Raw genomic sequence first — 25,761 nt, forward strand, 5'->3', positions numbered from 1 at the left:
GGGTAAAAAAAAGCACCAGAGTGATGCTTTCCAAGAGGTGTCCTAGGAGCTTTGGGATGCTAGTCATGTGTTTTACGTGTCCCACACCCCTCCCTTCAGTTGGAGCAGCTCTGTTTTTCTCTATTTTACGTTGTGGTATTTGGCCCACCAATTTTATTTGGAAATAAGCATTCTGTTGCGTTTGAAAACAAATGATGTAGAAGATCAGCTCACTCCATTCCTAGTCTGTACCAGACACCAGCATTAACTGTGATTCAGTGCCTTTAATGACACGGAGTATTGAATACTTCTGTATGGCTGAGCTCTTGAATGGTGGCCAGCATTGCATTGTAATGGAGTAACTGGAATCCTGGGGGTTAAAAAGAGGCTGCCAGGTGTGGTAGTGATCATGGCGATTCTGGGTACATGGAAAATATGTGCCTTGAAACCTGTGTCTTGCCTCATTACCTGCTTAGGACTTGGAGATGTATCTTTTTGGTCCTCGTTTCATTTGGAGTATATGCCATACATTCTCAGAGCAGTCCACTGTTGTGTGCTAGCAGGTGCTTGAAAACTAAAGGAAAAAAAACAAGATCCCCTCAACCCAGAGTCACCCCATAGAGAATGATTGGAATGTTCAGTGCAGTTACCTGGGGCCACTGGAAGTGCTATTGTAGGGCAGGAAGGGCAGGTCCCTTTAGGGGCATTAAGTTATAAATACCGGACGGTTCAGGAACTGAATGTGAAAGTATGCGTGTGTGTCTTTGACCCGACTCCAAGTTTATGGCTGCGTGCCTCAGGCATTGAGTGATAAGGAAGAGCTGGAGGCTGTATGGTTGGATCAAATACAGTCCAGCGTTCTGATTCCTGAGCCTCTCCCAGTTTTGGCATTGAAAGTCCCATGTCATAGGAAACCCCTCCATCCTGGGCAAACGGGGATGGTTGGCCACCCTCCCTGGCCCTGGAGCCCATGCCCTCACTGCTGCTCAGCTCAACTACGGCAGCAGCCCTTGTGCTAGCCCTGCCCTCCACAGTGCCATTAGTCACTAGAGCCCTTTTGGAAACAGATGTGACCTTCTTAAGAATGAAAGAAAGTCCTTGGCAATGGCATTTGCTGTGCGCTTATAGCCATGTCACATGAGCCCTATGTTGTAGCCACTCTGGACATGCCATTTTTTGGCACCCACAAATTAGTGCCAATCGTAGTTATACCAAACCTCTGTCCTGCCTTGCTGGACACCAGAGCATGCCACAAACCTCCACGGCCTTGACAGGGAGAAAGGGAACAAGTACCTTGATAAGATCTATTAACGGAGGAATAATTACTGTGTTTCTTCTTTGGGTTTTTTTTTTTTTGAGACAGAGTCTGGCTCTATTGCCCAAGCTGGGGTACAATGGAGAGATCTCAGTTCACTGCAACCTCCACCTCCTGAGTTCAAGTGATTCTCTTGCCTCAGCCTCCCGAGTAGCTGGGATTACAGGGCTACACCACGATGCCTGGCAAATTTTTGTATTAGTAGAGACAGGGTTTCACCATGTTGGCCAGGCTGGTCTCAAACTCCTGACCTCAACTAATCTGCCCGCCTTGGCCTCCCAAAGTGCTGGGATTACAAGCATGAGCCACCGCATCCGGCCTGTGTGTTTCTGTATGTTCACATACAACATAGTCCATGTTTCACGTAAGCGTCACAATCGCTGTGCAACGTCGGAATTATGAATCCTGTTCTACAGGTGAGGTGAGGAGCCCTGTGATGTGCCCCCACCATACAGGTAGTGAAACCGCTGAGCTGGAATTCAAAACGACGCCTGCCCACCTGTCTGAGGTCCAGTGCCTCACCACTGCTCTGTGGGAGCCTCTCATGTGTGGGCATTAGGAGAGGGTCCATCTCAGGACTGCCGAGTCACAGTGCTAGGCCTGCCTCAGATTCCGGGCTTGGAAGGAATGCAGTCCTTGGCTATGGTGGTTGTGGCTTCCTATGTGTGTGGAGGAGAGCCGCAGGGAGGAGCGATGTCAGGGAATGTGTGTTCCAGAGGAGTCCTGTAAGCAAAGCAAGAGAGGACCTCCCTCCTGGGAACAGGGTTATCAGCAATACTTTATTATTTGTGTTTTCCCTTCAGTCCATCAGAAAATCCTGCACACCACCCGTTCTTGGTGGAACTGTGGCCTCTGGTGAGTACAGCTGGGCTGGCCTCAGATGACGACCCACCGGGGCAGCCTTGCTGCCTTAGTCCCCTGTGGTCACTGATTCAGCGGATCGCGTGTATCCTGGACTTGAGAGTGCTGATGAGGCAGTTCACCTTTGATATCCCTTTCATCCCTCATGACAGCCACCACATTGCGTTTCCTAGAATTTGGCTGAGTTCCCACTACTGGGGAAGGCTCAGGGCTGGAGTGTCTGGAAAAGTCAACCATGGCCATGAGACAGGCAGGCTAACCCCAGATGAGGGCGATGTTGCTGTAGTTAGCCCGCAGCTGTAGCTAGGGGTGGGGCCACCTGTAGTCACTGGGCAGGAAATGGAAAAGTAGTGCCCCTAAGGAGGAATGCTGTAGTCACTGGAGCTGATTCCAGTGACTTTTCTTGGACAGGTTTCTGCAATCCCTTCTGCTGTCATTGGCCTGGGACACTCAAGTGAGGCTGTGGGACAGGGCTTGCCGAGAGCCTGGAGAGAGAGTACCTAGTACTTAGTGAGTATGTCCTGAGTTCTTGGTCCCGCACCACACTTGTCTAATTTTTCCCCTCACAGCAACCCAATGAGATGCGATGTTCCCATTTTAGAGATGAGGCAGCTGAGGCTCAGAGGCTCAGGAACTTGCCTCTGCTGGAAAGTGGCCGGGGTTCTGGAGCAGGTGATGTGGACTCCAGAGCCAGTCTCCGTGTGTCACGCTGCCTGACACACTTCTGCTTGTGTGGTCTCTGGTGGATGATATCTACCCTTTTTCCCCTTGGGACCCTGGGGACTGTGCGTGATGCCCTCAGGGAGCTGGGCAGATGTGGCTTTTCTCAGGGCCTAAGTGCTGGAGGTGCTGAGTGGATCTGGGTATAAAACAGACCATTCTTGGGTTATTGAGTCAGAGCCTCTCCCTGACCTCTGACCTGTTCCGCTTCACTTCAGTGCTGTTCTCCCACCAGGAAAGGGGTTGAGTGTTGACAAACATGCCAATAAGTGAACCCCTGGGGAAATTAATTGCCTTGTATCCTTTGAGAAGGTTGTGGCAGGGCAGCAGAAGACTGGCGGTGCTACTCGCCGTTGGCAGTCACCTGGGGATGCGCCTTGGCCTGCTCCACCAGCCCCTGTCCTGCAGGCTCCGCGCCTCTTCAGCACTTTCATTCTGTGCCACACAATGGGGCCCTTCCCCATAGTCGGTGGTATTATCACCCAGGATCTGGATGTTTCCTGTCTACACTGCTGTTTCCTGGAGGGTAGGAACTGCACCTTCCCAGTGACACATGACAGTCTTCACCCATCTGTGTCTGTGGCTCCTTTCTGGAGTCTCACTTGTCCTCTCTTCTGCTCTCTCAGAGCTTTTCTGTGGCATGAGTGACCTGACTCTTGTCGTACATACATGCTCTGGGGTCAGCATTCTTTTGCATTCTAATAAGCCTGAGATCCTTTGAGGGGGCACTTGCTTGGCTTATTCACCAGGCCTCTTAGTTTGTAGTGAATTGGGACCTCATTCTACTCCATTACTTTACCCCTTTGATCTTGCTGCAGGACATGGGCCTCATAATATGCAAACATTAGAAAGTGAATTTAGTACTGCAATTGCAATACGCAAACATTATATGCAAACATGATATACAAACATTAGAAAGTAAATTTTTTTTTTTTTTTTTTGAGGCGGAGTCTCGCTCTGTCACCCGGACTGGAGTGCAGTGGCCGGATCTCAGCTCACTGCAAGCTCCGCCTCCCGGGTTTACGCCATTCTTCTGCCTCAGCCTCCCAAGTAGCTGGGACTACAGGCGCCTGCCACCTCGCCCGGCTAGTTTTTGTATTTTTAGTAGAGACGGGGTTTCACCGTGTTAGCCAGGATGGTCTCGATCTGCTGACCTCGTGATCCGCCCGTCTCGGCCTCCCAAAGTGCTGGGATTACAGGCTTGAGCCACCACGCCCGGCCAGAAAGTAAATTTAATACTGTGATCGCAATTTGGTGTTCTGGGGGTAGGAGGAACAGGATGGAGGCATGGACCCCTGGCATGGGGCTTGCTGAAAGCACTGAGGAGATAGTCAGCTCTCAGGAGGGGTGAGCACATCGTTGGATGTAACTGTCTTATTGTTGATTGAATTATAAAAGTAATGCATATGTGATGGAATACTACTCAGCCATAAAAAGGAACAAATTAATGGCATTCGTAGCAACCTGGATAGGATTGGAGACCGTTATTCTAAGTGAAGTAACTCAGAAATGGAAAAGCAAACATCATATGTTCTCACTCATAATTGGGAACTAAGCTATGAGGATGCAAAGGCATAAGAATAATACAATGGACTTTGGAGACTCAGAGGAAAGGATGGGAAGGGAGTGAGGGGTTTAAAAAAAACTACCCCGTGAGTTTCTGGTTTTAATAAAGCTCTTGAGAATTAAAAAAATAACAATAATGTAAAGGTGTATGGTGTGAAATTAGACTATATGTAATGTCTGTAGAGATAAGTGAATCCCACTGGCCACCCCTTACCCACAGATATTCCTGGAGGGACTTGGAGTTTTGAGTCTTGGTGGTTCCTGGAAGAGTTTTGCCCAAAATTAATAGTGGCCCTTCCTTTCTCTGCAGAACACGGAGAGTTCCTGGCTCTGGACCTTGGAGGGACCAACTTCCGTGTGCTTTGGGTGAAAGTAACGGACAATGGGCTTCAGAAGGTGGAGATGGAGAACCAGATCTATGCCATCCCCGAGGACATCATGCGAGGCAGTGGCACCCAGGTATGACCTTTCTCTCAGGGTGGCCCCTGGTGACAAAAACTTCCTTGGGATGTTCTTTCTGCACTTTGTCCAGCCGCTCCCAGTGTTTGGATAGGCAGTCATCCAAGACACTTGTGGATGCCAGGACAGCTGTAAGGGCTCCCTCTCGGCCGGAGCTCAGGCTGTTCTGGTTGTATTTTATACCCAACATGTACTCGTATTAAAAGGAGTGACTAGAGAAGAAGCATTAAATCCAAGGAAGGCACTGTTCAGTGTTGTCACATCTTGGGCCTCAGGACTTGGAAGAGGTCAAGCCCTCTGACTCCTGGTCTGCTGTTCTCTCTCCCACACAAGGCTCCCTCCTGGGAAAGGAATTTCTGACCATGAGTAGAACACGCGGGGGAGATATTTTTAGACTCATTTTGTCTTTGGGGTGGCCTTGAGGTAAACCTGCTTTCCTTGTTATCATGCTGGGGTTGGAGAAGGGAGGCTGCTTCCCTAGGGCTGTGGGCATTTGAGCTTTACCGAAGTTGTCACGTGTCTCCAGTATAACATCAGGAGGGACACAAAGGGTAGAGGCCCTTCCACTGCCTCTCCTATGCCTGCAACAAGCTGAGGTATTAAAGAGGTTGGTCCCTGTATTCAGGCACTCTAGCTATGTGATTCTGGGCAGATGATAGGGCTTGGCAGAGCCTCAGCTTATTCATCTGTAAAAAGGGATGATAGTATACAGATTATGGTGTAGATTAGAGGAGATGATATCTGTTAAGTATTTGCTTAGTGCTGGTGCATAATCTAGTGCCCTGTTTTTTCACAGGGGTTTTTGTCTGTTTATCTAATAGCTTCTTGTGCTATCACTCTCTGTGGCTAGTAAATGCATTATTCCCTGTTGGGGGATATGGTTGCCTTTTCTTCCCATTGCCTCAATCTCCTGCCTTAGGCCACATCCCCCAGATGATAAATATTTAAGAAACAAGGTAAGACAAAACCAACAAACAAAATAACATCTGAAGTTTGGCTGTGATTATGTAAAAGACTTGTAACTTTTACATAATGATGTGTTAGGTGGATTTTTAAGTTTTACAAGAACAACACCCTCCCTGTTGCTTGAACCCTGAGAGCATGCAGGGCCCAGGCACCTTGCAGTCCCTGCAGCATCATCCTTAGAGCCTGGCAAGGACAATGAAGTGCATCGCTGCCAACTGAGAAAAATAATCCATTTTAAACATTCAAGATATGAGTGAAGTTTTTCTTGAAAAACTTAACCTTAATCGCTCAGACCACCTAGTTAGAGGGTATCAAGAAAATCTACTCTCTATGCAATATATAAGCAAAACATTTTAGTCTGGATTAAAAACAAAAAACAACTATGAGACCCACCTTGAAGAACATTAAAACTGTTGAGATGTTAGAAAGATTTTGAGTAAGTGGAAAAAATGTTATCTAAAAATGAAACAGAAAGAAAACTAGAAGAAAATATAGGTATCTTTGATCCTAAGTAATAGAAAGACTACTATGTACCTAAAAGCAGCAGAAAACACTTGGAAAAAAGGCTGAAAGGAAGTTCATTGTGGCTATTTTAGTAGTGGAATTATTGGTGCTATATTTTCCCCATATTTCCCCCCCTTTTTTGGTATTCGGTATCAGTATTTTACTTAAAGGAAAATAAATGGATTGTAAAAATACAATTTAGTTGAAACTAAGAACAAATGTTGAAATCCCAAACTTGCAAAGGTTTTTGAAGAATTGTGAACCTGGGCAATGGGGGTCCCTGGGTAAAGTCTGTCGTCCGGCACATTAACTTCTCCTGAAGACCAGTGGATTGCAAACCTGAATATCAGCCACTTAAGATTTTAAAAGTATATCTTGTGGAAAGGGAAGTGAGGAGGTTTTCAGACCAGTAAGGAAAAGGAAACCATTTTAATTTCATAAAATGATGCCCTTTGAGCCTTTTTATGACAGGAAGGTGTTAACTCTTTCTCTGCATCTTACCCTTAGATCCTCCTCAAAGAGGACGAGATGAGATAGTCTTTCAATTCAAGGAAGCAGAAGGTCTCCTCTTCTCACCTGAGAAAAAGATGTAGGTTCTTTGAACCCAGCACTAGCCAGTGGAACTTCTTGCAGCAATGGAACTGTCTTCTGTCTTCCCTGTGCAATGTGATAGGTACTGACCCTGTGACATCGAGCCCTTGAAGTGTGGCTGGTGTGACTGAGGAACTGAATTTTTAAGGTCTTTTCTTTTTTTTGAGACAGTCTCATTCTGTCACCGAAGCTGGAGTGCAGTGGCACCATCCTGGCTCACTGCAACTTCTGCCCCCCAGGTTCAAGCGATTCTCCTTCCTCAGCCTCCCGAGTAGCTGGGACTATAGGTGTGCACCACCAGGCCCGGCTAATTTTTTGAATTTTTAGCAGAGACAGCTAATTTTTTGAATCACCATGTTGGCTTTGAACTTCTGACCTCAAGTGATCCACCCGCCTTGGCCTCCCAAAGTGCTGGGATTGTAGGCAGGAGCCACCGCACTGGCCTGTTTTAAAAATTCTAATTAATTGACATAGCCACAGAAGGCCAGTGGCTACTGTATTGGGCAGAGCAGTATTTAATGCTTCTTTGCGGCCTATTTTTCTCTACCTTCCTATGTTAGGAGCGCAATTGGAAAGAAAGCAGTGATCAGAGCTGGGGGAGGAGAAACCATTTTGCTTTTCCCCCTTCTAACCCCCTCTCTTTGCACAACTTCTGCAACTCTCTCTCTCTTTTTTTTTTGGATAAAAACTATTTGTACTAAAGATCATTTTGACTAGAGTACCAGGAAGAAGGTGCTGGAAATTTGTTTAATATACGTATCAGATAATTCAACTCCAGTCACCTTCCCGACAGAACAGAATTTGCTGAATATTTCCCTATTTTCATGTTAAAATACTTGAACTCTGTTCAAGGGAGTTGGCTCACCTGCACTGGTGATCCCCATGGCAAGAGAGCCTTGTCCTCCCCAGCCTTTGCTCTTGAAAATGTTTTGGTTTGGAAGTTGAAGGTTCAGCCTCAGCTGTTGTTAACTTTGCATGGGATCAGACAGAGGGACAGACAGAATGGATGCGGGAAGTTTAGTTAGATCTGGCCATCTTCCAGATTGTGGTGGCCTTGTCTTCCTGGGTCCCTCCTGCTGACCATACCCTAGGCATCAGGAGAGCCAACAGGTCTGTCAACTTCCCTCTCCCAACCTCTCAGTTCTTTTATAAATGTAAATACTTTCTGTAGTTTGGCATAGTGGTTCTCAAACTACTGTTCCAGGATCACCTGGAGGGCGGAGGCCTTGCTAACAGATGGCTGGGTCCCACCCCCAGAGTTTCTGCTACAGTCAGTCTAGGGGGGGCCCTAGACCCTAGAATGTGCATTTCTAACGTGTTCCCAGGTGATGGGGCTGAGGTTGCTGCTCCAGGAGCACACTTTGAAAAGCCATGGTTTAGTTGAATCTTCTTACTCCTTCCTGAATAGGAAAAGGATAGCTGTCCTCTTACCCACCTTGGCTTTTAGATTTTGCCACGTAGTCAACCTGGCCCTTGGAATCTGCCCAGCCTGTTTGGCCTGTGCTTACTTTTTACACCAGAATGCCTCTGGTCTCAGTCCTCAAACACCTAGAGGGGTCAGCAGCTTCTCTTTGAGGGTGTAGGGGGCGCAAGAATGAAGCCAGGAGATTGTGGGCTTTGGAGCTGATTGAAAGCCTGGTTTATTGTGAATACTGCTTTTCTAAGGCTTAGGAGCTCTGGGTCCTGCACAGTGAGTGTGTGTGGTCATGGTTGTGAGGCTGCTCACCCACAAAACGCTATTTATTTCTCAGCGCTCTTCATGAACTTACTGGATGTTCTGTTTAGAAAGTTAGAAAACAAAGATAACTTCTTTGATTTGCCCTCAGATTAGTTTTCTAGAATGGAGAAGAAAATGTAAAAATTGCTTATTTTTGTTAAGTTGGTTCATGGAATGCCAACAGACAATGTTATCCCCGCAAACCACCCCCCACCCCATCAACAGAGACAGGAATACTAAAATACTTCTTGGCAGCAAGATAGGCTGGCCTTTCTGGTACGGTCGTCAACTGGGCATCCGTGTCAATGGGTTTCTGACAGGGCCACCAAAGAATGTTCTGTTCCCCAGGCATGCAGTGACTTTCTGATTAATGTTGGCCATGATTTCCCCTACCTCACAGGGTTATCTTGACAGCAGTTTAGATAAATGGCTTAAGTAGAGGACAATATTTAGTGGGCAAAAACTAATGTTAAGCCTTTATATGTATTGACTCATGTACTCCTTTTCATAACTCCATGAGGACAGGTCCAGTTATAATTCCCTTTTTGTAGATGAGCAAATGAAGATATCAGAGGAGATAATGGGTTTTGCACACATTCAGCTAGTTACGTGCTGAGCCAGAAGTGCATGCCCTTAATCTCTATGCTGTTCGACCTCTCTGCTTACCACCCTGTCATGTGTCCTTAGCTGTTTGACCACATTGCCGAATGCCTGGCTAACTTCATGGATAAGCTACAAATCAAAGACAAGAAGCTCCCATTGGGTTTTACCTTCTCGTTCCCCTGCCACCAGACTAAACTAGATGAGGTAAGATGGGCTCTTTGGACACTTTTATTGGGGCTGGGAGGGCCGAGAGGGACTTCTGAGCCACCTGCTGTGGTGTTGGTAGTAGCACTGGAGGATTGTGGAGATGAAGTTCTGCCTCTCTGGGTGACTGTGTATGTCAGTGTGGGGGCTGGTGAAGAAATATTTGGGGGGTTGGGAGTGCTCTCTATCACTCTGTCTCCCACACACATTGCACAGTATCCTTATCCCATCCACAGTGAGAACTCAGGAACTCCCCAGTCTAAAGTGTTGTGATAAAGACCCTTGGAAGAAAGATGCTTGGAGAGTTACTGATGTAAGGAAACAAGTACAGTCATGTTTGCTTAACAATGGGGACATGTGCTGAGAAATGCTTTATTAGGTGATTTCACTTATGTGTAAACATCATAGAGTGCACTTACACAAACCGAGATGGTACAGAATACTACTACACACTTAGGCTGTATGGGACTGCCTGTTACTCCTAGGCCACAAATCTGTATAGCATGCTACTGTACTGAATGCTATAGGCAATTGTGACACAGTGATATCTGTGTATCTAAACTAGGCAATAGTAACTATCGAGCTCTATTATAATCTTGTTACCACCACAGTATACACAATCTGTCATTGACTGAAACATTGTTTTTTTTTTTTTTTTTGAGACGGAGTCTCGCTCTGTCCCCCAGGCTGGAGTGCAGTGGCCGGATCTCAGCTCACTGCAAGTTCCGCCTCCCGGGTTCACGCCATTCTCCTGCCTCAGCCTCCCAAGTAGCTGGGACTACAGGCGCCCGCCACCTCGCCCGGCTAGTTTTTTGTATTTTTTAGTAGAGATGGGGTTTCACCAGGTTAGCCAGGATGGTCTCGATCTCCTGACCTCGTGATCCGCCCGTCTCGGCCTCCCGAAGTGCTGGGATTACAGGCTTGAGCCACCGCGCCCGGCCTTGACTGAAACATTGTTATGGGGCACGTGACTGTGTCTTATAGTGATGGTTGTCCTGAGTTTCTTTTTCCTAGGCTAGCCAGGAAGTAATACAAATATTCAACCACGACTTTATCCCAGTGGCAGAGGTCTCTGCCAATGACGGAGGTTTGAGGGGTATGGTGTGAGTTTCAGTTTTAGTGGGAAATCAGTATTCACTCCTTGGTCCTTTTCCAGAGTTTCCTGGTCTCATGGACCAAGGGATTCAAGTCCAGTGGAGTGGAAGGCAGAGACGTTGTGACTTTGATCCGGAAGGCCATCCAGCGGAGAGGGGTGAGTAGGGTGGCAGGAGCTTGGGGTCTGTGGGCTTTTCTGGGTCCACCCTGAAGACTCCTTGAATGTCCTTGACTCATCATGATCTGCTTGTGTGGAGCTTAAGGAGAGGTTCTCGTTTCCCTGACACAAGTACTCAATAATTTTGCATATGATCTGCTGCTTTGGGGGTTTTTAGATTATTGCAATGGATAAATAATCTTAGCCTTGGCACAAGAAAAACTCTTTAGTTCTTAACCTGAAGAAGACTTGAATATCATTTCTAAGTAAGAAAGTTGGAATGATGTTGACATGGGAGTGGAATGGTGCAGAGAGAGAATCAGTTAAAAGTCTTATTACAGGAGGAGTTCTGGGGAGGGAAGGGGAAAGAGAGAGGGAGAGGGAGAGAAGGAGGAGGTAGAAGAGGAGGAGTGATGTACAGCTGGTGTTAGGAAAGTTGCCGTCTGTGATTATGAAGGTCAGAGCCCTCCCTTTTATCTCCACAGGACTTTGATATCGACATTGTGGCTGTGGTGAATGACACAGTTGGGACCATGATGACCTGTGGTTATGATGACCACAACTGTGAGATTGGTCTCATTGTGGGTGAGTGAATACTGGGCATGAGGGCCCGTGCTGGCCAAGAGATGGGGGTGTGGGCCGGAAAGGGAGAAGGGGCCCATGGGTTGGTTGTTCCTTTGGTTTATATTAGGAGATAATGGTCCAATCACTTTGGAGAGCTGAACAGGGACTCATGGAGTTGGGGGTGGCAGAAGATTAGACCATGTATTGTGATGCCCCCAGAGTCTGCAGTGAGAAATCCCAGCCACCCTGGCTGGGCAGTCTTGGGACAGTAGTGTAAGAGGGAAGAGGGATGGGAAGGGGCTGGAGCAGGTGTATGCATAGCCATCCCTTGTTTTGGCAGGCACGGGCAGCAACGCCTGCTACATGGAAGAGATGCGCCACATCGACATGGTGGAAGGTGACGAGGGGCGGATGTGTATCAATATGGAGTGGGGGGCCTTCGGGGATGATGGCTCGCTCAACGACATTCGCACTGAGTTTGACCAGGAGATTGACATGGGCTCGCTGAACCCGGGGAAGCAACTGTGAGTAGGCCTTTCCTGTGTGAGTGGGCTTGGAGGGGGCCTGGAGCTGAGTTTGGGGCTGGTCGGGGCCAGGGGGTTGTTTCTTTACAGTCTTACATCCCCAGAGGTTGCCAAGGCGGCCACTGGTCATAGGAATGTCTGTGACTATAAATTGCTGAGAGGATCTAAAACAGAGAGCAAGCGGATACACCAGATTATAGCTAATAATGTGTGTCCTTCACAGGAGTCATTTTAGAAGGTTCTATTCTGAGTGTAAGTGGGTGGCCCTGTTCTTTCTTTCCACTTTCTATTTGTAAATTGTCCATGGGAACTGTGAGCCACCCAAGAAAAGTTGTGTTGAGGTGGCCAAGATTGAGGTCTCTGAAAGCTCCTTTCGTAGCTCCAACTCCATCAGTGCCCAGAGGACAGGCTGACAGCTGGCTGCTCATCGCTGGTCCCTGGGGTCCCAGGGCCTTCTGCCGCAGTTGCAGGCAGACCCATGGCCTCTGGAGACATTGGCTGAGGAGCTTCCTTGGCCTCTTTCCCTTGGATATTGGATGGACTGGATGGAGGAGGAGCTCCTAGCATTTTGGATCCTGAATATTGTATTCTCCAGCCTGGCCTGCCTTTGTTTTTAGTCACTTTTATCTCTTACAAAACCTTATTTCACTTTCACAAACATTTGCCAAATGTGTGTGTGAAAGGTCTTGAAACAGGAAGGTCTGAAGCAGTTGCAAAATATTTTGAGCAATACAAATAATCATTTATCTTGTGACTGTTGTAGAAAAGCTTTTAGTGCAGATCTCGACTTGGAGAGGAAAATTGAACCCTATAAACCAAGTCAGTGGTGGGTAACCTTTTTCTTTCCAGGAGAGTCCTTGCTTTCTCAAAGCATGGTTTATTTACCTAAGTCACAATCTTCTTTCACATGTTGAAATGAGTCCTTTACTTGGACTTTCTGAGGAACATACTGGTTGTGTCTGCCACTGCTGATGAGAGGTTTATGAGCTGAAAAATCACTCAGTGTCTGCCTCTGTGAATGAGGCACACCCAAGTCATTCCGAGGAACTATAGGCCCTTTCAAATGTCAACAGACAAATTTGCCAGCCAGACCATGACAACACACCCCCGGCTTATCCTCAAACACCCACCAAATTGTCATCCATGGCAGCCCTGAAGTCACCATAGACAATTTTTGCCCCCTGTAATGTATTTCCAAGTAAGTATCTTCCAAATGTTGACTGGAACAAAGTGTTTTTAAAAACCAGAATAAAAACTTATAAAAAATCATCCATTCTAAAAAACCACCCACACTTGGGAGCCCCACTGGCCCCAGTGCACCCCCCCATCTCACTTCCCCCAGCTCCCATAGAACTAGCTGTGTGGGAGATGTTGGGGCAGACACGGAGTTCCTTACTGTTGAAGCCAGGCTCGCATTCACGCTGGTTTCCTTCTCCTGGAGTTCTGCCTGTGTGGGTGCACTAACATTTAAAATGCGCGCTGTCATCGTCGCAATTTTGCCAGCTCTCAGCTAGCTGGGATGCTGCTGTACTTGGCCCTGGGTCTTGAGCAGGCTGCTTCCTGGAGGCCTGGGTTTCCTCTCCGAAAGGTAACCTTGGAATCCCTTTCACATCTCAGTCCTGGGCCCCCTCCTCGCTGGGGCTCATCCTAGTTAGTGGCAGCAGGCCCAGGTGCCTCCTCTAAGACACGTTCTTTCTCAAACACCCAGAAATGGGCCTTTTGCCAAAAAGAATCACCAGGGCTTGGTTTCCTCTCAGTTCTAGCCAGAAAGTCCAATTACCAAAGAAAACAGTGCCACCTAGTGTTGAAAAATTAAATCACCCGACCGCGCTGCCGGTTTGGGGGCCGGCCCCTGTCTTTCTAAAACATGCTTTTATCTTGTCACCTGCCTGCTCAGAAGCGTGTTTCACTCCCAGATCCCTGAGACCTTTCATTTAAAGCTCTTAGCCCAGTGCGGATTTCTCTGTCCCAACCTGCCTTTATAATGTTGCCCCATCATCCCCTGGCCCAGGTGGTTTTCACACCGTTTTCCCTGGAGCCCATGAACAACTCGCAGGGGTGGACAGTATGAGTTGATGAATTTCTAGGCCTGTGCCACATATTTAATCAGATTGCCATTTTCTCTTGTAAATAAATATTGGGCTATGTAAGATTTTAATTTTAAAAATTATTTCCTGGCTAGAGAAGATTTTTAAAGATTACCACCCTATGCATAACTTTACTTAAATACAGGCTGTTCCAGAATGTTCCATACTCCCTGGGTGTTTCATTTGGCTATTTAAGGCTCATTTGTTCTTCTCCATAGGTCAAGGCTCACCAGCCTGCAGGGACAGCCCAAGTCAGTCCCCCTGAGCTGTCACATCTCCACGAATCTTACTCCTGGGCCATGAAGCACACATTAAGCCTTAGTTGTAAAGTTTCACATGTGCACATCTTGCTTCAACAGGGACTTTATGTTTTTGGTTTGTGTCTTCTGGCAGGTTTGAGAAGATGATCAGTGGGATGTACATGGGGGAGCTGGTGAGGCTTATCCTGGTGAAGATGGCCAAGGAGGAGCTGCTCTTTGGGGGGAAGCTCAGCCCAGAGCTCCTCAACACCGGTCGCTTTGAGACCAAAGACATCTCAGATATCGAAGGGTGAGCTTCTGGCCAGCACCCTCTATTCACTGGGTCACCACAAGACTGGATGGGTAGTTGGGAAATGAGGAGGGGGCACTACCTTTTGACTCTTCAAGTGTAGACTGCAAGAGGGTCTCACACGACATGGACCATGGCGGGCCTATGGCTTCGCTTCACTTCACTTACCAGTCTCCACTCTTGTCGATTTCTAGTGTGATTGCTAGCAGTGACTCATGGTGCTGGGAACGGTGGTTGGCCTCCATATGCAGGGACTTGGGCTATTGCACTGGGTTTAAAGCTGTAGGAACCCAGAGGGCCCCTGAATGACTTAACTGCATCTGCCTCTTTTTCCTTCTCCTGAAGCTCTGACATCTGATTCCCTATTGGCAATTCTCAAAAAGGACTCTATCATGACCCCGGCTTCATAATAGAAAGCTAGGTCTTTGGATGGGCCAGAGATATAGCTACCCAATTAATTCTAATAAGCAGAGCTGGGGCCTGCATTTTCACAGCCCAGCAGGGGCGAGAGTGAGGATGGCTTGATTTTTGTTTTTTTTTTTTTTGTTAACAATATCCCAAGAGTTGGGTGGGCCTCGTTTGTTGTTCTTGAGATTTCCACTTGTAGATTGAAGAAGTCCTGGTGTTTCAGGGACCAGATGGTGGAGCGGAGGTATCTTTGGAGCCAAATGAAGCAGTGGAACAGTTCGAATGACTTTGTTTTAAGGGGAAGCTCTTGAAGGAATGGGGCCTATTTTTTGCTATACCCCAAGGTGATGCAAGTACCCCCAGGTGATACAAGATTTAGTTCCCTTGAGAAGGGTGCTAAGGTTATAGCACTAGCCCCTTACCAACTGTCTTTAGACACAAGCTAAAGCGGTGCCAAGTCTATGGTGAAATGCAATAGACTCCGACTGCTTTAGAGAGAGAAACCAGGTGGGCATCACAGCAGGGTTCACATGTAGAGAGTGGCTGACAGCAGAGACACTGTCTGTCTCCCGTAACACAAGCAAACGTAACACAAACTCTCACACAACTCAGTGGTAAAGCGCCAAGAACAGGGCCTTGTTTTTACATAGCACATGCATAAGAAATACTTGTTTTTCTCAACTCCCTGTGTCTCTGTGTGTGCGTATGTTGTCGGGGGCGGGGCGGGGGGGGTGCTCTGGGAGAGGAGCCTCAGGGTGGCTGTACTGTATTTTGCACCCTCTTCCTCCTCCTCCTGCCCCACACAGGTGGACTGAGCAATGCAGAGGGATTCTGTCCCCACTGGGCAGTGAATTTGCTGGAGCTAAAGGGCTTCCTTACCACCCCTCAACACACACGCTGGCCACAGTGGGTCAGACATGGGCCCACATGCTGTCTTTCTGTTTCCCAGGGAGAAGGATGGCATCCGGAAGGCCCGTGAGGTCCTGATGCGGTTGGGCCTGGACCCGACTCAGGAGGACTGTGTGGCCACTCACCGGATCTGCCAGATTGTGTCCACACGCTCCGCCAGCCTGTGTGCAGCCACCCTGGCCGCCGTGCTGCAGCGCATCAAGGAGAACAAAGGCGAGGAGCGGCTGCGCTCTACTGTTGGGGTCGACGGCTCCGTCTATAAGAAACACCCCCAGTGAGTCAGTGTGCAGGGCCTGGAGACGCAGAGTTCCTGGAGCACCTGGGGCTGAGTGACTCCTCATGCCAGCTCCATTTTGCTTTCAGGGGCGGTGTGGCGGGACCATGGGGCTGAGGGTCTTGGAATAAAAGTTCCCGCCTGGGCAAGGGGGAATGGGAGGGAGTCATATCGGGCGTGGGTGGAGGTGATTTCTGAAGGCTACCAATGACTCGGGCTCTCCGCAGAGCTCCTCTGGCTGCTGGGCACTCTCTTTGCCATCCTCTTTTTTATGCATTATTGTTCCTGTCTTTACTCTTAGAATTCTTGGTGATTCCTGCAGGTGCTATGTCCTCTGCCAGGGGCCATCCCAGCCCAGTGGGGGTTACCAGCTTCTCTGGCTGACCTTGGTATTAAATTGATGCTGCCCTGTCCACATTTTGATCCCTCAGGTCATAGGTACCAGAATGTTCACATTTCAGCTGAGACCTAGAAGATGTCTCTCTTTTGTACCCTACTTATTTCCCCATCATTTTCACCTAATAAGAATGCCAGGTCAATGTGCCTTCGTTTTCTTAACTGGTTGGTGCAGGAGGACTCAGTCCTGAGATTCCCTGTTCCTACTCAGTGATGCAAAAACTTGAGTGTGCACGTGAGTCACGTGGGGACCTTGTTAGGAGGCAGATTCTGATCGGAAGGTCTGGGGTGAGCCTGAGATCCCACATCTCTCGCAGCCCCCAGTGAGGCTGCAGCCCACAGATCACACTTGGAGTAGGAAGGCCGTAGAGACCATGAGTCCACGTGGCCGCTACCCAGAGAGTTCCTGGCTGAACACACCCATTGTCTTTAGCTGTGCAGACACCTTTGGGATCATTGGCAGAAACTGGCAAAAGAGAAGCTAAAGTCCAGAAGAGCATCTCTAGCTTTTAATTTTGGGTCTTTCCCAGATAGCAGCTAGTGAAATAATGATGGAACAAGACAAGTGGGTGGCATCAGAACCACCTCATACCACAGGGCTGCTCCAGCAAAGAGGCTGATGGTACCATGTTGGGCAGAGGAGCAGCGGCCAGGGGGCCTTCTTCAGTGAGGAAGAGGAGGTCTTGTGTGACTGCCTGTAGGGGACAGTGGCTTATTAGAAGGTCTTTTCCTTTCAGTGGTGGGGATGAACCAATCCCAGTGGTCATAGTGGATATGTTCTTCTAGTGGTTCCTAACTTGGGAGAGTGGAGAGAGGATATTTAGGGCGGCACCCACTCCTGCAGGTGCTTTTTGGCATTTAGGCTAAGGCGGTGGGCAACTGTCTAACCATTTGCACCATTGACCCTAACCATGGACACCTGTGTCTTTCCCACCCCGGGGAACTGCAGTTTTGCTAAGTGTCTACATAAGACCGTGCGGCGGCTGGTGCCCGACTGCGACGTCCGCTTCCTCCGCTCCGAGGATGGCAGTGGCAAAGGTGCAGCCATGGTGACAGCAGTGGCTTACCGGCTGGCCGATCAACACCGTGCCCGCCAGAAGACACTGGAGCCTCTGCAGCTGAGCCATGACCAGCTGTTGGAGGTCAAGAGGAGGATGAAGGTGGAAATGGAGCGAGGTCTAAGCAAGGAGACTCACGCCATTGCCCCCGTCAAGATGCTGCCCACCTACGTGTGTGCCACCCCTGATGGCACAGGTACGCGGCAGGGTTGCCACCTGGCTCACATGGTGGGCCTTTGTCCTAGTGTTGATGCCCTGGGAGGACTCCCTTAGCATTAGCATTGGACATTTGAAACAGAACACATTTCTTCAGCTGTATTCCTAGGGAGTTCTGATCTTTGATAAACTCAGACAAAGTGCTCCTCTGCAAACAGTAATAATGGTCAACACTTATTCAACACTTCCTGTGTGTCGAAGCACTTTATGTGTATGAATTCATTTAATCTTTGTTAACTTAAAAAATACTAGCAGTTAATTTTATGTATTGACTTGTGTTTGACAGAAAACTGAGGCGCAGAGAAGTTACGACACCTGCCTAAATTCACGCAACTAGAAAATGTCAGAGCTGGGATTCAAACCCAGGAATTCAGGTTCTAGAATCTGCTCCTGCAATCATCATGTTGGTCTGAGTCAGGGTTGGCAAACTATGGCCCATGGGCTGAATCTGGCCCACCACCTGTTTTTGTACATAAGGTTTTATTATTACACAGCCATGCCTATCTTACTGTTGTTTTACACTGTCTTGGCAAAGTTGAGTGGTGGCAGCAAAGACTGCATGACCCACAGAGCCTAAAATGTTTGCTGTCCAGACCTTTACAGAAAAAGATTTCTGACCCCTGCTGTAACTCTTGTAACCTCAGAAATGGTGGTCTTATTCCAATTCAGAGAAGATAGTCGATGAGCAGGCCAGCATAGCACAGTTGGTAGAGGTTCCAGAGACAGAGACTGGGATTTGGTCCCTGCTCTACCCTGTCCTGGTTGTATGGCCCTGGGCAAGTGATTTAACCTATCAGCCAGATGCCAATCATCCTTAAGAGAGGAATGCAGTGTCTTCCTCTGAGGGCTTCCTAAGAATTGAATCAGGACTGTGTGTGAGGCACGTGGCACATTGTAATTGTCCAACAAGGGAGGGTTTTCTCATTTTAAAAGATTTTCCTTCAGCTTCCTTCAGGGAGCTGGACTCTTCTGTTCCTTCTGTATTCTAGAATGTAATGTAAGCTGGCATTTGATGGAACAAGAATGGTCTATTTGGATAGTTTTAAGTGTACTGTCTCAGCATTCCCCATGTTCTGTCCCAACTTATCACCTCCCTGGGCTTACTTTCCAGAGAAAGGGGACTTCTTGGCCTTGGACCTCGGAGGAACGAATTTCCGGGTCCTGCTGGTGCGTGTTCGGAACGGGAAGTGGGGTGGAGTGGAGATGCACAACAAGATCTACGCCATCCCGCAGGAGGTCATGCACGGTACTGGGGATGAGGTGAGCAGGGTGGCGCCTCCAGGAGGGGGCCCCTGGTGGATGTCACCTCTTGCCTTCGAGGACAGTGCTTTCTCTGCTTATCTGTGACCCTGGGGAGGGCTAGTTGGACCCAGGGCTCCAGCCTGGTCTTGACTCAGGTTTGTGCCTGAGCTTGCATTTCTTCTGGGTGGAAAGAAACATTGAGGTCTTGCGTGGGCCCTGCTGGGGGCAGCCTGCCCTGCCCAGGGCCCCTCCCTCAATGTCCTAACTTCTCCCTGCAGCTCTTTGACCACATTGTCCAGTGCATTGCGGACTTCCTTGAGTACATGGGCATGAAGGGTGTGTCCCTGCCTCTGGGTTTTACCTTCTCCTTCCCCTGCCAGCAGAACAGCCTGGACGAGGTAATAACACCTTCCTGGAGGGCTCCCCTGAGGGCTTTATTGACTCTAAACCAGCCAGGTATGGAGCAGGGGAGAAAGTTGAGCTAAGACTAAGGAAAGAAGGATGTGAGTGACTAGTAGTGGTGAGGGACCCCTCGATGGGAATAAGTAAGTTGAGGCTGGTGGAAGTTAAGTAGGTGAGCTCAGCTGTGACAGCCTTTGGGGCAATGATGATGATGTTACTCAATGTTAACAACTGCCCGGCATGGTGACTCACACCTGTAATCTCAGCACTTTGGGAGGCTGAGATAGGAGGATTGCCTGAGGCCAGGATTTCAAGACTGGCCTAGGCAACATAGGAAGACCCCATCTCTACTGAATATATCATTTTTAAGCACTTACTTTATGCCAGGTACTATGTTAGACTTCTTATGTGCATTATCTCATTTAACCCTCACAGCAACCATATAAGAGATGTGTTTGAATACCCATTCTACAGAAAGGAAAATAAGCCCTACAGAGGTGCTGGGTATCTTGCTCCAGGTCATAATAGCCTGGGACTGGCCAAGCCAAGATTTGGATTCTGGGTTCCCGATGCCTGAGGCTGTGCTCTCAGTTATGCTGTGGGGCTCCTGAGGCCCTTGTTATGGGATTGGGGAATTTTCATGCCATCTCCTGCTGTTTGAATACCCCGGCTCTTCTTTGGTCTCATCTTTGCGTCTCACTCCTCTTCAACTTACCTTGGGTGTGAAGTAGGTGCGTGAGGATCTGGCACTCCCGGACATGAGTGCCCCGAGAAGTGGAGAACTGAGTAGGCAGTGCTGGATCTGCTGCTGATGACTGGTAGCCCTGAGCATTAGGTATCAGGAGACTGTTTTTAAGCAGTTGTGTCTCCATCTCAGTCATGAAGAAGCACATGTGCACGCTGCCGGTGTGTGGTATGTTGCACATGCCACTGCTAGGCATAAGAGGCATGGCTCCTACCTTTAGATGCTTACAAACAAGCTGGACTGACGAATCAAGCTCAGAAAAGGAAGAGTTGCTGTTTGGAATGTGGACCTAATGGGATGGATACTGGATACTGAAGCCCCCAGGACAGGTAGTGAGACAGATGTTGTTAATCTGAGTGCGTACCTGGGGTCGTCAGGAGGACTTGGAACAAATCAGAAGAATGAGTTGATGGGGAAGAAAAGCGAGCAGGCTGCCCAGTGTGGAGAGGGGCATGTAGGTGGGAGCAAGTGACAGAAAGAGCTGGGCCAGCACAGAAAAGCCTACCCCAGTGACAAGGAAAGACCAGCATTTCCTATAGGGTCCCTGAAACAGTGGCCCTCTACTTGCTTCACTGAGTTCTGTAAATGCCTCCTTCTTCTTATCTGAGAGAATTCCCCATGTGCACTAGTGTAATTAAGGTTTTAAGAAGTTCTGCAATAGAAACTCTGCTTAGTCTGGTATTTCTCAACACCTATTAACATTCATCTAGTGTTAACCAGACCAGCATTGCTTTATGCCTCATGTGGACAAATACTTCTGTACTATTTAATGGACCATTACTTATTATAACAAATATTAGAAACAAATTTGTTCAATAGTGAGATAATAGTTAAATAAATTATGACCCACTTATTGCCTAGTATCAGCCACTAGTTATTTGTAAGAAATTTCAATCACATGAAAAAATACTAGTGGTATGACTAAAAAGTTTTAAAACGATTTTTCTTTAGAAATGGTAATCTCTTTATGATATAGAAAAATATAAAATACGGTTAACGGGATGATAAAAGCATAACACTCCAGTGTATATCCTCTTCTAGACTTCCTACCAAAATATTTTCAAGTAGACACTATCTTAACTTTTCATGCCAACAGGGTATATATTTATTTACATATTTGCCAGGGAAACCGGAAGGTGTGTTAACTGTTTCTGAATTGTGAGATTCCAGGCCATTGGATTAGGTTTTATTCTGTGTTCCAGGTTTCTGTGAGGAGCACTTGTTAGGTCTAGAGCTGTAAAAATTAAGAGCAAATAAAGCAGAAGTCATTTCTCCCTGTGGGCTCTGGCAAGATCCTCCTATGACTGGGAAATCCCGCCAGTGCAGAGGCCCCAGGCTTAGAGGCCCTAGGGCTCAGGGGCCCCCCAGCTGTGTTTCCTGGCTGCTGGCCTGGGGTGAGCCTCCCCAGCTGTTGGGCTTCCACTTGCCTTATCAGTAAGGATCACCTGAAATAATGTTATTTGAACATTCCTTAAATATAAACTTTCGTCAGAGATATGAAGTTAACTTGTGGAGAGCTGGGTAGAGATAAGCACACACTTGTCTGGTCGTGGGTGTGCCAGCCAGTTCTCTGAGGGTATGTGCTCTGTTTTCTGAATCTCCTGGGATCTGAACACAGTGTGACACCTCCAGGTTGATGTGAATGAAATGCCAAGCTGATGGGCTGAATCCCTGAGCAGGGCCTGGAGAAATCATGCAAGTGGGTGGGTTATGACCACACAGCTCATTTGTGGAAGCCGAGCTCTTGGGTAAGGGGTCTGAAGCCCTGAGGCTTGTTTCCTGGTGGGCTGTGGCAGCAGAGAGGGCATCAGGGAATAAAACCCAAAGCATTTTCCCCAGGTTCAAAGCCATCATGCATCTGCTCCCAGAGGACCATATTGAAGGCAAGGGGCCACTGAGGATGCTGAGGAGGAGCCTGGAGTTGTTTTCCTCAGTGAAAGACATGGGGTGGTGGTGGTGAAGCCTAGCTGTCACCCAGCTGTGGGCAAAGCACTTGTTCACCAGATGGTGGAGTTTGAAAGTTAGGAGACGTACACCGACCCTTCTGATGTAAAGGATAGGGACAGAGCAAACTGCTTTGCCCAGTGAGCGAAGCAAGCAGATAGGAAGAAGTTGCACAGCAGGGGCAGCTGCATGGTGCTTATGAGCCCATTCACTGGGGTTGGAGGGCCTCGGGGTGCATCCTGCTTCTCTCTTCCAAGCTGTAGGCCTTGAGCAAGTCACTCCAGAGCCTCAGGTTCTTATAAAGTGGCCATAAACCTGATAGATGTTCCACAAGGGTGCTGTGAGGATTAAATGATGTAATACATGATCTATGCTTAGCCCAGTACCTGCTACACAATAGGTGCTCAATAAATCCAAGTAAGTACCTTAGGAACAGTTTAGACTCATTTGTGAGTGAGAGGATTGGTGACTCCTGGGGATCTGTCTGACCCGGGAGCCCTTCCCTGATGTCCTCTTCATGCTCATGTGTGACTTTTAGAGCATCCTCCTCAAGTGGACAAAGGGCTTCAAGGCATCTGGCTGTGAGGGCGAGGACGTGGTGACCCTGCTGAAGGAAGCCATCCACCGGCGAGAGGTAGGAGACACATGGCACGAGGCCTGATGTGTCAGCTCCTCGATGATTGACCTGGTCTGTGTGTTCAGAAAGTGAGGGCAACGTTAAGTGTGGCTGCATGGGTTGTTGAGTGTGCACTGTGTGTCAAGCCATGCTCTCAGCACTGGCGGTTCAGGAGTGACCACAGCAAAGCTTTGTTCTATAAACAAATAAGCCCATGACCTAGTGGCAGGTGCTGTTATGAGCGGTGAAACACACACACACACAGATACACACACACACACACACACACACACACACACACAAAGTAAAGGAGTAAAAGAATGGCTACTCCATAAGCAGAGCAGCCCTGAGGGCTGCTGGTTGCCCATTTTTATGGTTATTTCTTGATTATATGCTAAACAAGGGTGTATTATTCATGCTTTCCCTTTTTAGACCATATAGAGTTAAAAAAAAAAAAAAGAAAAGGAGTGTAGTGGAGTGAGGAGAGCAGTTGGAGCAAGTGTGCTGGCAAGGGGCACTGTTAAATAGCACGAGCGGAGAGGGTCTCTCCAAAGCGGTGACATTTAAGCCCAGACCTGAATGGAATGAGAGAGCCAGCCATGGTGTATGAGATATATTTTATATACCTATAAATCTCCCATGCAAATGTCTGAAAGGAGAATATTGGGTTCACCTGTGAACTGGGCCTCTGCTTCTGCCTTCTCAGGAGTTTGACCTGGATGTGGTTGCCGTGGTGAACGACACAGTTGGAACCATGATGACCTGTGGCTTTGAAGACCCTCACTGTGAAGTTGGCCTCATCGTTGGTAAGGACCCAGACTGTCCTTTCCACATGGGGCTGCACAGCCTCGGTTGGAGGGATGGTGCTGAGCAAGGCCCTGGTATCCTGTGATTGGCAGGCACAGGCAGCAATGCCTGCTACATGGAGGAGATGCGCAATGTGGAACTGGTGGAAGGAGAAGAGGGGCGGATGTGTGTGAACATGGAATGGGGGGCCTTCGGGGACAATGGATGCCTAGATGACTTCTGCACGGAATTTGATGTGGCTGTGGATGAGCTTTCACTCAACCCCGGCAAGCAGAGGTAGGCACCCAACTGGGGCCCTGTTAAGTGTATCCCAGGACTGGATGGCAACAAGTGATCAGAGCTTCCACAATAGCATCTCCCAGGATGCTCATTATCATGAGATGTTAATAAAGGAGGTTTCCTTGGAAAGGGTTTCTTGTCAAATGCACCTGGAAAGTTCTGAGTTAGTAAATGTAAGAAGCATATCCCACCCCAAAGCCTAGGAGAACAGGGAACAGGTAGGAGAATACTAGCGCCTAGGTCTGGCACTCTAAGGAGAAACAAATAGAAAGTTGAAGCACCTGCTGCTGCCAGCCTGCAGAGCATCTCTGGGGTGATGCAGACAGGAGCAAATCCTCTCCCTCCTCCATCTTCCAGTGCTGAGCACTGGGTCAGCCCCAGTGTCACAAGACCCTGCGCATGGTAGGGGAGCAGGGTCTGAGCTGAGAGACAATAGTTTAAGATCTAACACACTTCTCATTGAGATGTTGTCTGTAGTGTTTCCTAACTAGATTAATCAAACACCCTCGTTCTGCAGAATACACTTTGCAAAAGGTGTCTAGAATAGAAGTTACAGACTAAAATGCCTCTAGGGGCCAGGTAGGCAGCATTAATGAAGGAAGCAGGCTGGGCCAAGCCAAGATGGCGGTGGCGATGGGGTATTGGTTGAAACTAGGGACATCGATTTTATTTTTCAAGGTAGGGTTCAGGACCAAAAGACCCTCAAGTCACTGCATAATCATGTTTAGTTCCAGTGGCCAGGACGGGGGGCCCTACAGCTGGCAGTAGTTACTTGAGTAATGATGATTAAGTCCAAGAGAATGCACGCTGAATGCCTAGTGAGGTTAAAGATTAAGACTCAGCATTCTCCCCTGCTCCGAGAAGTCCGGTAGGGTTATGGTGTGTGTTCCTTCTTGAGTTGCTTCATGAAGTTTCGCAATAAGCCTTGGAAAGGAAATGAGTTCCTTTCCCTGTGGGTTCCTTTCCCAGGCTTATTTCCCCAGGAGCCCCACAGGCCTCAGGCACTGTGGTCAGTGTTGCTGAAGGTTGTGAATTAGCATGCAAAGACACCAGGGATCCTGTAGTGTTTCCTAACTAGATTAATCAAACACCCTCGTTCTGCAGAATACACTTTGCAAAAGGTGTCTAGAATAGAAGTTACAGACTAAAATGCCTCTAGGGGCCAGGTAGGCAGCATTAATGAAGGAAGCAGGCTGGGCCCAGGTGAATCAAGTAGCAATTCCTTTTCCATCAGGGGAGTCTGCCTGTCTGCCACTTCTGATGCACTGGGGGTGACTAAGCTGGCCTGTCCTGTCTCAACACATCCCTCTACCTTCCTACTTAACCTCCATGAATGTTACTCGCATTGCAGGTTCGAGAAAATGATCAGTGGAATGTACCTGGGTGAAATTGTCCGTAACATTCTCATCGATTTCACCAAGCGTGGGCTGCTCTTCCGAGGCCGCATCTCAGAGCGGCTCAAGACGAGGGGCATCTTCGAAACCAAGTTCTTGTCTCAGATTGAGAGGTGAGAGCTTAGGGCTCAGGGTAGCAGGGGGCCATGTCCTTCTTTTTTCTCACTGGCAGACAAACTGAAGGATTTCCACAGCTCAGGGCATGACTCATACAAAAGTCAGTTTAGTGGCAAACACATTCGTGTCTATAGTGTTTACTAAAAGCACATTATGGACAGTTGTCATTTTAAGGGCAAACATAGAGCATTCTCATGAAAGTTTGTGCTAAGCCTGACCTGAGGTCATGTAAAGTGGTATTGTTGGGTTTTAGGCCATATATCAAAGGTAGAAAGATACCTGCTCATAGCATGTAAATTGAAATGCACAGAGAAAGATAACCTATTAAAGCATCCACACTCGGCTTGAAAGCCCTTCCTAACTGCTGGCTGCAGTAATCGGGCAGCCAGGATTGAGTAAATGTTGCAACATCAGGCAGTGCAGACATGCCACACAGTGGCTCGTTAGAGCAAAGCCGCCTTCCTACAGTCAAATGGTGGAAAATCTGCTCCAA

The 25,761-nt window shown here is 48.1% G+C and overlaps 1 protein-coding gene across 2 annotated transcripts in view; it reads left to right on the forward strand.

The window, feature by feature from the left end:
• Positions 1-25,761, forward strand: part of HK2 (hexokinase 2) — a 59,821-nt gene that overhangs the window by 29,231 nt on the left and 4,829 nt on the right. For both annotated transcript variants that reach the window (XM_011946104.1, XM_011946105.1), the window contains exons 3-16: positions 4,752-4,900; positions 9,366-9,485; positions 10,642-10,737; positions 11,223-11,322; positions 11,642-11,825; positions 14,306-14,461; positions 15,819-16,052; positions 17,398-17,702; positions 18,834-18,982; positions 19,243-19,362; positions 22,594-22,689; positions 23,378-23,477; positions 23,571-23,754; positions 25,109-25,264. In XM_011946104.1, coding sequence (XP_011801494.1) covers positions 4,752-4,900; positions 9,366-9,485; positions 10,642-10,737; positions 11,223-11,322; positions 11,642-11,825; positions 14,306-14,461; positions 15,819-16,052; positions 17,398-17,702; positions 18,834-18,982; positions 19,243-19,362; positions 22,594-22,689; positions 23,378-23,477; positions 23,571-23,754; positions 25,109-25,264 — 2,149 coding nt within the window. The remainder of the gene's footprint in view (positions 1-4,751; positions 4,901-9,365; positions 9,486-10,641; positions 10,738-11,222; positions 11,323-11,641; positions 11,826-14,305; positions 14,462-15,818; positions 16,053-17,397; positions 17,703-18,833; positions 18,983-19,242; positions 19,363-22,593; positions 22,690-23,377; positions 23,478-23,570; positions 23,755-25,108; positions 25,265-25,761) is intronic.

This window comes from Colobus angolensis, unplaced genomic scaffold (genome assembly GCF_000951035.1).
Source record: "Colobus angolensis palliatus isolate OR3802 unplaced genomic scaffold, Cang.pa_1.0 Scaffold249, whole genome shotgun sequence".
NCBI classification, from domain to species: Eukaryota; Metazoa; Chordata; class Mammalia; order Primates; family Cercopithecidae; genus Colobus; species Colobus angolensis.